Source organism: Oryctolagus cuniculus, chromosome 6, assembly GCF_051225735.1.
Source record: "Oryctolagus cuniculus isolate XC-2025 breed Fujian yellow rabbit chromosome 6, ASM5122573v1, whole genome shotgun sequence".
Taxonomy (NCBI): Eukaryota; Metazoa; Chordata; class Mammalia; order Lagomorpha; family Leporidae; genus Oryctolagus; species Oryctolagus cuniculus.
Genome location: NC_142872.1, coordinates 68730873 through 68743029, shown reverse-complemented (window position 1 = coordinate 68743029; position 12157 = coordinate 68730873). Strand labels below are relative to the sequence as shown.

The following is a 12157-nucleotide window of genomic DNA, read 5'->3' as shown; positions in this document are numbered from 1 at the left end:
TGGGAAAAGCAGTGGAAGTTGCATAAGTCCTTGGGCCCCTGCCACCTGCATGGGAGACCTGGATGAAGCTCCTGGCTCTGCCTGGCCCAGCCCCAGCCATTGTGGCCATCTGTGGAGTGAACCAGCAGATGGGAGATTGATCAATTTCTGTCTCTCCCTGTCTATGTAACTGCCTTTCAAATAAACTTTTTTTTTAAAAAAATAAAGCTTGAATCCTTTATAAGGCAATGCCATGTCAGCTTTTTGGTTTTTCCTTAGTTGTGAGTTCATCCAGGTTTTCTCCCCTTGAGGAAGTGTGTTGTTTTGGTAATATATATTTTCTAAGAAAATTTTAATTTGGTTATTTTTTGTTAGATGCACAGTATAACTTTTTGTAAATATTTACTTTATATATTTGAAAAGAAAATTGACAGAGATCAATGTTCCATCTGCTGGTTCACTCCCCCAGTGGTTGCAATAGCCAGGGCTGGTCCAGGACAAAGCCAGGAGCCAGGTACTCCAGTCAGGTCTCCCATGTGAATGGCAGGGACCCAAATACTTTGGCCATTTCTGCTACCTTCCCAGGCACATTAGTAACAAGCTGGATCAGAAGAGGAGCAGTTAGGCCTAGAACTATCTCTGATATGAGATGCCAGGATTACAAGTGGCAGCATAACCCACTGTACCACAATGTTGACCCCAGTTGGTATAACTTTGAAAATTATATATTGTTAAAAATTTTTTATTCCCTCCATATTTCTTGTTTTTTACATTTTCATTGTTGTGTCTTTAGTGGCTTTTTCCCCTTCCATCCAGGTCCTCATCTTGATTTGTTAGCCTTGCCAGGTTTGTTCTTAGTCTCTGACAATCTGGTCTGATGCTTCTGAGTGTGGCTGTGCAGCCAGACCACGTGGGTTCTCCTGCCACCTGCCTGCACAGATGTGTGAACTTGAGTGACTTCTCTAACATAAGCTTAGGGTTTCCTCATGTGTAGAATAGGTTAACAGTAGGATCTATTTCATCAAACTGTGGAGGGATTAAGTGAATTGATGCATTTAAGTGGTTAGGAGGGCTGGTGCTATGGCGTAGTAGGTTAAGCCTCTGCCTGTGGCACTGGCATCCTACAGGGATGTGGGTTCCAGTCCCAGCTGCTCCACTCCTGATCCTGTTCCCTGCTGGTGGCTTGGGAAAGCAGAAGATGGCTCAAGTGCTTGGGCCCCTGCACCCACACGGGAGACCCAGAGGAAGCTCCTGGATCCTGGCTTCGGATCAAGTGGCCGATGCAGCCATTTGGGGGGTAAACCAGTGAATGGAAGATATCTATCTCTCTTCTCTCTTCTCTCTCTCTCTCTCTAACTCTGCATCTCAAATAAATAAATAAAATTAAAAAAAATAAAAATAAAGTGCTTAGGACAGGAGTCAGCATTGTGGCACAGCAGGTTAAGCTGCTGCTTACAATGCCAGCACCCTCTATTAGACTGCCAGCTCAAATCCTGGTTGTTCCGCTTCCCATCCAGCTCCCTGCTAATGTGCCTGGGGAGGTGGTGGAAGATGATCCACGTACTTGGGCCCCTGTCACTCACATGGGGGACGCAGATGGAGTTCCTAGCTCCTAACTTGAGCCTGGCCCAGACTTGGCTGTTGCAGGCATTTGGGGAATAAACCAGTGGATGGAAAATTTCTCTTTGTCTTTATCTCTCTCTTTTGCTCTTTTGTTTATTTACTTTTCAAACAAATAAAAATAAAATTCTGTAGGTTCTTTAAAAAATGAATGAATATTTTAGGAATAAATCTTATTGAAAAAGAATAAAACTTAGTGACCAGTAGGTGTGAGTGTCTGTGTGCACACATAGACATTTAGAATCCTCTGAGTACTTTGGGAAGAGGCTTTGCCTTTCCGTTCCTACGTACAGGAAGGCCAGAATCGGAGTCTCACAGTTGACAGGCTGGGAAAACAGCCTTGATGCATTCACATCGACCACTGTTTTACCTTCTACAGCTGCACGGTTGGAGATCTTCAAGCAAAAATAGATGGCTTAGAAAAGACTAATTCAAAGCTCCAAGAAGAGGTGTGTAACTGTTTGAAATTCTTCCACAGAACAGAATGACCCAAGGTTAAGGGAAATGGCGCAGCTGGTCTGTGTGACCTGCGCTTCCTGCTGGTAGGAAGGGGAGTTGCTGACAGCGGGATGAGCTGCACCTGGGGCAGGCTTCCTGCGTGTCTGTTGTGCCCTCTCCAGGGCTCCCGGGGAAGACGCTCGGCTGCTCATGAGCCCGTTCTCTGTGACTTAGGTTTTATCACCACAAAGTAATCCAGTGGCAGAAAGCACCTCGGAAAAGCCCACCATCTATCAGGAAAGTGCATTTTCTTCCTCTTCTCCACCTCTGCTGTGATGGTGTGTGCCCTCACTGCCCGGGAGGCAGAGGCTCTGCCCCTGGGTACCAGCTCCCTAGCCCTCCGTGTCTTCTGGCCTCGGGAGCACGGAGCCAGGCTCCCCACAGTGTGGTCTTTCTCTGCTTTCTCACTAGGAAGCGAGAGAATGAAAGGACAGGAAGAAGGAGGGCTGAGGCCGAGGAAGAAAGCTTGCTGCCAGCCGCCCGGCAGGCTCCTTGGTGGACACATCTTTGTCTCCTGTTAGCAGGAGCGGGGTTGCCCAGCCTTGCTAAGGCCTTCCACAGGTAGCGGTCCCCGGCTGCCCAGGCCTGCCCACCTAGTCTCCCTGGCGAGGAAGAGGGCTTAGAGCAGAGGCTCGAGGATGCAGGCAGGGGACAGCTGGAAGGCATCTCAGAGCAGGCCTCTGTAATGCAGGACCCCACTTAAGGCCCCTGGAAGCTGCTCTGTGCTGCGGCACCAGCCCTGAGGCTTTGAGGAGAGGCCTCATATAATAATGTGTGAGTAAAGGCAGTTCAGAGAGCGCATCCAGGGGTACAGGAGGGGGGCCTCTTGAAACCAACCGTACATTGGATGATAACGCATGCTTCACATTATTGTAAAGATACAGTCAGATATTAACATGTGCAATACCACTCTTAGCAGGCGGGGCACATAAGCAGATTCTCTGTTCTCAGACAAGGTGGCTGGCTTTGAAAGGAGCTCTCAGTTGGTTTGTAACAAGGTGTGCACTGGAGAAGAGGACACTCCCTTCAGGGCACACCCCCTGCTCAGCTTTTGCCTGCTGCTTCTGCTGTAGCCACTACATGTGCTTTAAAGCTGGAGACTGGCTTAGTAGGGCTGCAGTGGTTATGTTTACTGACTCCAGGCCTGGGTTCTAGGTCTGAGTGGAACTTATTCCTGGGGGTTGTAGACACAGTTGGCAAAGAGGAGGTGAGGAGTTTGGTGCTCCTGGGTGCCTCCGTTGCTGATTGACGCTGAGAGCAGAGCCTGCTACCAGGGCTCCTCGTCCTGCTTCCGGCCCCTTCTCCAGCCCCCCTGCCCTTGCAGGCTGTGTCCTGGGGTGGCTGGGGCGGCTGCTCTCCCCACCTCTCCTGACATTCTGTCCTGAGCCAGGCTGGGGAAAGCATCCTGTCCCTAAACCACAGCAGCTCATTCGAGGAAGGAAGGCTTCCTCTAGCGCTGGTCTTGAATGGTGTCTTTTTACCCATCCCCTCACACGCCCCCACTTTAATTCCCTCTCAGTGATAAAATGTTGACTAGAAAACCTGAAAGGAATGGAGAATCAGAAAAACAAAACAAAAAAAGCCATAATCCCTGTGCTGAGCTCTGCTGTGTCACGCCCGTCATGTCATTTATCTGTTACACAGCTCCATCATTTCTTAAGCATCTTCAACCTGGTGGATGTTTTAATTACAAGTGAGAGCATACCATGTAACCCACCTGCGCTCCCTGTCCGTGTTGCATCCTGGGTTGTTAAAAGCCTTCAAGTATTTATGAACTGTAATTTCTTGAACCACTTCTCTCGCAGTAGACTCAGACTGTTTCTGGTTTTGTGTGTCCGTGAACCACTGCCTGTATTAAGTAGCTCATGGTCGATTTTGCCAGAGAGAGCGAGCCTAGGGAGGCAGAGCTGGCGAGGGGAGGGCCGGAGTATTTACAGCATGTATTTTTTGGTCTTTGGAATTTTGAACCGTGTCTTACCCATTCAAAACAAGGAAATAAAACGTCAGACACGTGAACATGCATCATAAATAGTGAAGACGCCAAATAATGTTAGTTTTTAATTAGCATAGTAAGATAAATGCTGATGTTAAGAAATGTCAAAATCTTCCCTAATCAGCTTTCAGCGGCAACTGACCGGATTTGCTCACTTGAAGAAGAGCAGCAGCAGTTAAGAGAACAAAATGAATTGATCCGTGAAAGAAGTGAGAAGAGTGTGGAGGTGAGAGCCTGGCCTCGCAGCCAGGCGGCCTGTCTTTCTCTCAGATACACCCGGTGCCAGTCTTGAGCTCAGTAGCCCTTGAGGGATTGGTTCCTGGGTCCCTGGGGATACCAAAATCTGTACATGGTCCCGTCCTTGTATACAGTGGCATAGCAAAGGCATGGAACCAAGGAAATCCTTATCTACTCTAAGTCGGCTGTAGGGATGGGCCTTTGCCCTCGCCTTTGGATGCCCACAGCCCACGTTGCATTCCCTAGGTTTAATTCCTGGCTCTGGCTCCTGACTGCAGCTTCCTGCTAATGCAGTAATGGTTCAGTTGACTTGGCTTTCTTCCTTGCACATGAGAGAGCAGGACTGAGTTCCCAGTGCCCATATTTGGCCCCAGCGGGGGGCCATTTCAGATATTTGGGGAGTGGACGGGAGCCAGCTCTGTGAATCTGCATCTCAATAAATAAATAAATAATGTTTTAAAATCATCTCTAGGTTACTTATAATACCTTATATAATTAAATGTATGTGAGTGGTTGTTAAGTTGTACTATTTAAAGAATAATGACAAGTAAATTATGCATATTCATTTGTTTTCCCTGAATGTTTTCAATTTGTGGTTGGTTGAATCCACAAATGTAAAACCTGTGCAGACACAGCAGGTCAGCTGTAGTACAGTACTGACTCAGTGCTCATAACATGTGAGGGGCCTAGCCCACGTCCCTCTTGGTCTATGTGGACGCCTCCACTCTGGACCTCTGCAAGCCACACTTCCTGTTCACTTTTCAACATCTGCTCACATGCAGACTCCTGTACCACCACCCTCGGCACGGTGGTGGGCCTAGGCATCCCCTCTCCCATGTTCCCGTAGCTCTTTTACCTCCCTCCGGTACAGAACCCGGTTACTGTTTGTAGAATTCCTGGCTTGCAGCTAAGTCTCAGCATGTCTGAGTTCCCTCTAAATCCTCCCAGGGCTAGATCAAAGTACGGTCAGTAAACACTAAGTGACCCATTAGGAGAAGGCCTTTCCCACTAAGGACTATTATTCTGTCATAAAGAACATCAGCTCTAAGTGACTGTGAACGTGACCAGGACCTTTCAAGCATCTCTTGGCTGCTCTCATCCTTTATCTCCAAGTTCAAATATTGTCAAGATTTTATATCTCTGTCATGCTTAAAAATAGAAATTATCTCTCTTTTTAAAAAATGTTGGTCTGTTTTTAAAATACTTTGTAGCTAGCTTTTGGAAGCAAACCGTTGCTCTGGGTATTGTTTGATACAGATGACAAAACAAGATACCAGAGTGGAGCTGGAGACCTACAAGCAGACCCGGCAAGGCCTGGATGAAATGTACAGCGACGTGTGGAAGCAGCTCAAGGAGGAGAAGCGGATCCGACTGGTGAGCGGAGGTGGCGGGTCTGGGGGGCGCTGCGGGAGCCCGCGGCCCTGTGCCATGGGGAGGCGGGAGCTGCCCATTCTCCGTGGGAAGCCCTGTGTGTTTACGGCTCAGTGCTGCGTTGTCACTCAGACACCTTTTCCCCCATTCTGCAGTCCTGTTTTCAGGGGTTGCCTTGACCAGACTCGTGGTTTCTGTGACAGAACTGTTCCCTCAGTCCGAGCCCTAGGTCCGCGTATTTCCACGCACTGTGTGTCTGCGACCAAGGTTCTTTACTACACATACTTCTCACACCTGCATGGTGCGGGAAGTGTGTCCTGAGCTGTCCAGGACAAACGGTTGCACTCTGGTGCCATCACCTAGCAACCGTCCCAGAAGTTCTACCATCGCGAAACAGCCAGTTGCTGCCAGCACCGAAGCCCACGACAGACATCCTTGTACACCATGGGGAGAATGTGGGTGCTGGAGCTCTAGGCAGCCAGTGCCACTGAGCAGCTCTGTCAGCTTGACCATGGACTGTGCCATCTAACTGTGCTACAGACTCTTGTCCATCTCCCCAGCTGTCCTGACTTGTGGTTTGTCTTTGAGACGTTGCCCACCATACAACCTCAAGTAATACCCTGCTGTGGTTTAACATCTTCCTTGTAAATATCCTCTTAAGGAACTAGAAAAAGAACTGGAATTACAAATAGGAATGAAAACGGAGATGGAAATTGCAATGAAGTTACTGGAGAAGGATACCCACGAGAAGCAGGACACCCTCGTCGCCCTCCGCCAGCAACTGGAAGAAGTCAAAGCAATTAATTTACAGATGTTTCACAAAGTTCAGGTGGGAGCTGGCTCCGTGTCTTCCCTGCTGCTTTCTATAGCCTTTAAAAAAAGAAAAGATTTATTTTGAAAATGTTAGAGAGAAAGGAAGAGACAGACATCTTCCATCCACTGGTTCACTCCCCAGATGGCCACAGTGGCTAAGGCTGGGCCAGGCCGAAGCCAGGAGCTAGGAGTTTCATCTGGGTCTTCCACATGGGTGCAGGGGTTCCAAGCACTTGGGCCATCTTGCACTGTCTTTCTCTGGCCGTTAGCAGGGAACTGGATCAGAAGTGGAGGAGCCGGAACTGGAATCGGCACCTGTATGGTATGCCAGCATCGCAGGCAGCGGCTTTACCTGCTATGCCACAGTGCCTGCCCCTCTACAGTCCTGCTTCACTCTTCCTGCCACGTGAGTGGCCCAGCACATCTGTGCACCTCTAGTATGTCAGGCCTGGTCTCGGCCCTCTGGCATGTCATGAGTGAAAGACACTCACGGCATCAAAACTGGTGACGCTTCCTTACCCAGAGGCCACTCGGGGCACCATCCTGCGTCCTTCTCAAGCTTGTCCTTGAAGTTCTGCTTCCTGTTTCATTCCCAAAACATTCCCAAAATGCTGCATTTTCCATGGACGTAGGCTGACTCTCACCAAAGATGGCATGAGGGCAGACAGTGTAATAAACCGGGTTCAGTTTGACTTGACTTGAATGATAATCAGTATTATACCAGCAACAAAGAAATTTAAATACCACAAGGGGGAAAGGAGGAGCAGGTTTCCCCTCATGACAAATCGTCTACGTGAAGTGCTCCTGGTTTCCTCTGCTTGGAGCCCGTATGTAAACGTGCTGTTAGTTAGGGTAAGCTACGCCGCCGTTGTGACTTAGCAGACCGGCTACAGAAGGGAAGCCTGCGTCTCCGTGACTGAGTAGTTGCACGGAAGTACTCAGTGTCACTCCTCACAGCCATTCAGCTACCTAGGCAGCTCTCGCTCTCCCATTCTTCCCACTGGAGAGGGAGAAACACAGGAGTCCAGAGCCAGAGCGTGCTCCCAGCGGCGCAGTGAGAGAGGGGTCGCACACACCACTTCCCATCCCCATCCGTCCCACGGGCAGTAGTTCCTCACCTAACTCCTGCGACAATGCACTTGCCTCAGTTATAGTCTCTGGACAGTTCTCCAGCCTGGTCTTGTTTTTACCTTTGTTTGAAAAGCAGGGAGGGCCGGCACCGCGGCTCACTAGGCTAATCCTCTGCCTGCAGCGCCGGCACACCGAGTTCTAGTCCCGGTTGGGGCGCCAGTTCTGTCCCGGCTGCTCCTCTTCCAGTCCAGCTCTCTGCTGTGGCCAGGGAGTGCAGTGGAGGATGGCCCAAGTGCTTGGGCCCTGCACCCGCATGGGAGACCAGCAGGAAGCACCTGGCTCCTGGCTTCGGATCGGCGCAGCACACTGGCCACAACACACCGGCCACTGAGGGGTGAACCAACGGAAAAGGAAGACCTTTCTCTCTCTCTCTCTCTCTCACTGTCTAACTCTGCCTGTCAAAAAATAAAAAGAAAAGCAGGGAGAGAGAGAGATTTCTCATCTACTGGTTCACTTCCCACATGCCCCTGTTAGCTGAGGCTGAGCTAGTCCACAGCCAGAGGCAGCAACTCAGTCCCTGTCTCCCATGTGGTTTACTGGAGCCATCACCTGCTGCCGCCCAGGGTGTGCATTAGCAGGAAAACGGGAGTCTGCAGTGGAGTGAGGCTCCGAACCCAGACACTCTGATATGGGAAGTGGGTGTCCTAACTGATTTCCCCTGGGCCAACTGCTTGCCCCCGGTCTGTTTTCTCAGCTCAGCGGTTTTTGGAAATAGGTTGTTTAGTTGGCAGATATGAGGTGGTTTTGAAGCTATTCTCTACTGTAGTGTATTCTATTATAGTGTATCTCCTTAAGGTCGGTTGCTACATCCTTTCATTGTAAACGCCCAGGAATAGAGAGCTCCCTCCTGGGCACTTGGTGTCTGGTCTGGCTAAAGGCCTGGACTCAGAGAGTCGTACAGGCGTGGACGGGAACAATCACGCCCCCGCGAGCTTTCTACCTGCAGCCCATTGCTTCCTCTTCCTGGGCCTCCATCTGTCCTAGGGAGGTGAGGTGTCCTAGGGTGAGGCTGACAGCGCCTCCCTGGAGAATCCTGCAGGGGCTTAGTTGCATGGGCCTGGCAGCTGGGGACAGTTGGGGACCTGACTCAAGGCCCTTGTCAAGGAGCAGCAAAGGTCGTACCTTCCTCTTTGCCTTTCTTTCTGTTGGCAGCTGGGAGCTGTCGCTCCCCCTCTTTGCGGAGGAACGACACTAGACCCTGCGCTGTTCTTTTATCTGCTCGGCCCTTCCCGGGTTAGCTGCCGTTCCCTCATTCATGGAGGAATGACGCCGTCCAGGGTTAGCTGCCGGCCCCTCCACCTCCGTGGAGGGGCGGCACCCCCTGCCGCTTTCCCCGCTTCCGTGGAAGAGCGGCACACCGCCGGCTGGCTCTCTCGGGGGCTGCTCAGATGTTCCTCAGGTGTTCCTTCAGATGTTCCTGGTGCATGTTGTCTCTCTCCTCCTTTATAGTCCTCTTCCACCAATCCCAACTCTGCTACCCACACGCCGAGCACGCTGCTCTCCTCCAGTCAGGAGCAGGATCAGCTCCTGCAGCTTATCAAACTGATGAGGCAGCTGCGTAGAGGTTGTTTGCTCCCTCAGCGCCATATTGTGGGAGAGCAGATGCATAGAATAAGTCTTAATTCCAGTAACTTAGTCTAGGCTCAGTTGCTCCCCACAGGGAGCCCTGCCCAGTTTGTCTGCCAGGGCTGTAGGGAAGAGGAGTAATCAGAAAAAGTAGGCTAACATTAAACCCCACTAGTAATCCGAGCAGGGATGGGGGAGGTGGGCGACTCTGAACCCCTGTTCTTGCTTTCGCAGGATGCTGAGAGCAGTTTGCAGCAGAAGAATGAAGCCATCACATCTTTTGAGGGTAAAACCAACCAAGTTCTGTCCAGCATGAAGCAGATGGAAGAAAGGTAATCCCTCCCCCGAGAAGATGCCAGGCATTTCCTGGGCTTGGAAGCTGACTCAGAGACCCTCTCAGTACAGACCCTGAGAGGGCAGCATTGTGGTTAAGTCCCCGCTTGTGATGCCAGCCTTCCATGTCAGGGTGCCAGTTTGCATCCCGGCCGCTCTACTCCTAGCTTCTTACTATTGCTCCTGGGAAGGCAGCAAGTGGCAGCCCTAGTACTTGGGCCTCTGCCACTCACATGGGAGACCAAGATGGAGTTCCTGGCTCCTGGCTTCAGCCTGACCCAGAAGTGAACAGCAGGTGGAAGATCTCATTCTCTGCCTGTCTCTCTCTGTCTCTCTGTCTCTCTCTCTCTCTCTCTCTGTTACTTTGCCTTTCAAATAATTAAATAAATATTTTAAAGGAAAATAAATAACTACAGGCAAGATGGAATGACTTCTGCAGGTCCACATCTTACCAGAGAATAGGACTGGATCCAGCAGCCTTGCCCAAGCCGGTGTTCAGTTAATCAGCCTCACAGCAGGTCAGAACTGCACAGTGAGCTCCTTGTCCCTGTCACTTCTCTTTTTTAAAGATTTGTTTATTTTTTAAAATATTTATTTATTTATTAAATTGAAAGGCAGAGCCATAGAGAGGCAGAGGCACAGAGAGAGAGAGAGAGAGAGGTCCTCCATCTGCTGATTCACTCCACAGTTGGCCGCACAGCCAAAGCTATGCCATTCCAGAGCCAGGAGCATCCCCCAGGTCTCCCACGTGGGTGCAGGGGCCCAAGGACTTGGGCCATCCTCTGCTGCTTTCCCAGGCCACAGCAGAGAGCTGGATCGGAAGTGGAGCATCCGGGACCTGAACTGGCACCCATATGGGATGCTGGCATTCCAGGCAGTGGTTTTACCCGCTATGCCACAGCGCTGGTTCCTGATACATTTATTTTTTATTTTAAGGTTTATTTTATTTATTTGAAAGGCAGTGTTACAGAGAGGGAAAGATCAAGATCTTCCATCTGCTGGCTCATTCCCCAAATGGTCACAATGGCCAGAGCTTGACTGACCCAGAGCTAGCATCCAGGAGCTTCCTCCAGTTCTCCCATGTGGGTTCAGGAGCCCAGGGACTTGGGCTATCTTCTGCTGTTTTCCCAGGCTAATTAGCAGGGAGTTGGATCAGAAATAGAGTAGCGGGGGATTGGGGTGGGGCTAGAGGCTGCAGTGCTGGCATCCCGTATGGGCACTGGGTTAGGTCCCAGCTGCTCTACTTCCAATCTAGCTCTATTGTGGCCTAGGAATGCAGTAGAAGATGGCCCAAGTGCTTGGGTCCCTGCACCCACATGGGAGACTGGAAGAAGCTCCTGGCTCCAGGCTTCGGATTGGAGCAGCTCCGGCCATTGTGGCCATTTGGATAGTGAACCAGAGGTCGGAAGGCCTCTCTCTCTAACTCTGCCTTTCAAATAAATAAATAAATCTTAAAAAACAAAACAAAACAAAAAAGCAGAGCAGCCAGGATTCAAATTCGTGCCCATATAGGATGCCGGTGCTACAGGCGGCAACTTAACCTGCTATGCCACAGTGCTGGCCCCTTAAAGACTTAATTGATTTATTTGTAAGGCAGAATGACAGAGAAAGAGATCTTCTATCCGCTGGTTCACTCCCGAAATGTCCTAAATAGCCCAGAGGGGCCCAGTCTGAAGCCAAGAGGACAGAACTCTGTCCAGGTCTCCCTCTCCCACGTGGGCGGCAGGAATTCCAGTACTCAGACAGTCATCTGCTGCCTCCCTCTCCAGCACGTTAGCCAGGAAGCTGGATCAGAAGCCTGGAGGACCTGGGAAGCAAACCAGGCACTCTAGTATAGGCTGTGGGTGTCCCAAGCAGTGACTTAACGGGCTGTGCACAATTTAAATATCAAGTCAGCAGTGGATCAGAATAGAGTCCAAAACTAGACCCACACAAGTACAACTGCTGCTTTTTCACAAAGGTACCGAGGCAATGGAGGAAAGGTAATTGTTCCAGTAAGTGATCGAGACACAATTGGACATCCATCTGCAAAGAAAGGAACCTGAACCTACATCTCATCTCCTATCAAAAATTAACTTAAAATGGATCAAATCTAAATGTAAAACTTAAAAAACTATAGAAGTAGTAGAAGAAAACAATCTTCATGTCCTCAGGTTAGACAGAAAAATCTTAAAATGACCTAAAAACACAGTCCTTAAGAGGAAAACTTGGTCACTTGGGCTTCATCAAAAATTTAAAACTTGTTTTGGGTGGGCAGACATTGACATAGCAGCTAGGACACTGCTCAGGATGCCCAAATCCATATCAGGGTATCTGGTTAAGTCACCGCTCCTCCACTTCCAATCCAGCTTCCTGCCAGGGTGCACTCTGGGAGGCAGCAGATGAGCCTCCACTACTTGGGTACCTGCCATCCGCATGGGAGGCCCAGATAGAGTTCCTGGCTCCAGGCTTCAGCCTGGCCCAGCCCTGGCTGTTGCAGGCAGTTAGGGAATAAACCAGCAGATGTACGTCTCTGTCTCACCACCTTTCAAGTAGAATGAAAATAAACTTTTAAAAGTAATGGAAATGGGAAATGTGTAAAACTTGTGAAAGGGACAATTAACTCTGAGAAAAGCA

At 50.0% G+C, this 12157-nt stretch overlaps 1 protein-coding gene across 4 annotated transcripts in view; it reads left to right on the top strand.

Annotated features, from left to right (window-relative positions):
* RUFY1 (RUN and FYVE domain containing 1) overlaps positions 1-12157 on the top strand; it is a 55543-nt gene that overhangs the window by 31712 nt on the left and 11674 nt on the right. For 2 of the 4 annotated variants that reach the window (XM_002721301.6, XM_089336237.1), the window contains 5 exons: positions 1979-2048; positions 4215-4316; positions 5585-5701; positions 6360-6527; positions 9443-9540. In XM_002721301.6, coding sequence (XP_002721347.1) covers positions 1979-2048; positions 4215-4316; positions 5585-5701; positions 6360-6527; positions 9443-9540 — 555 coding nt within the window. Of the gene's footprint in view, positions 1-1978; positions 2049-2271; positions 2659-4214; positions 4317-5584; positions 5702-6359; positions 6528-9442; positions 9541-12157 lie in introns of those variants that run through there. The other 2 variants (XR_016236479.1, XR_016236480.1) reach the window with 2 other exon arrangements.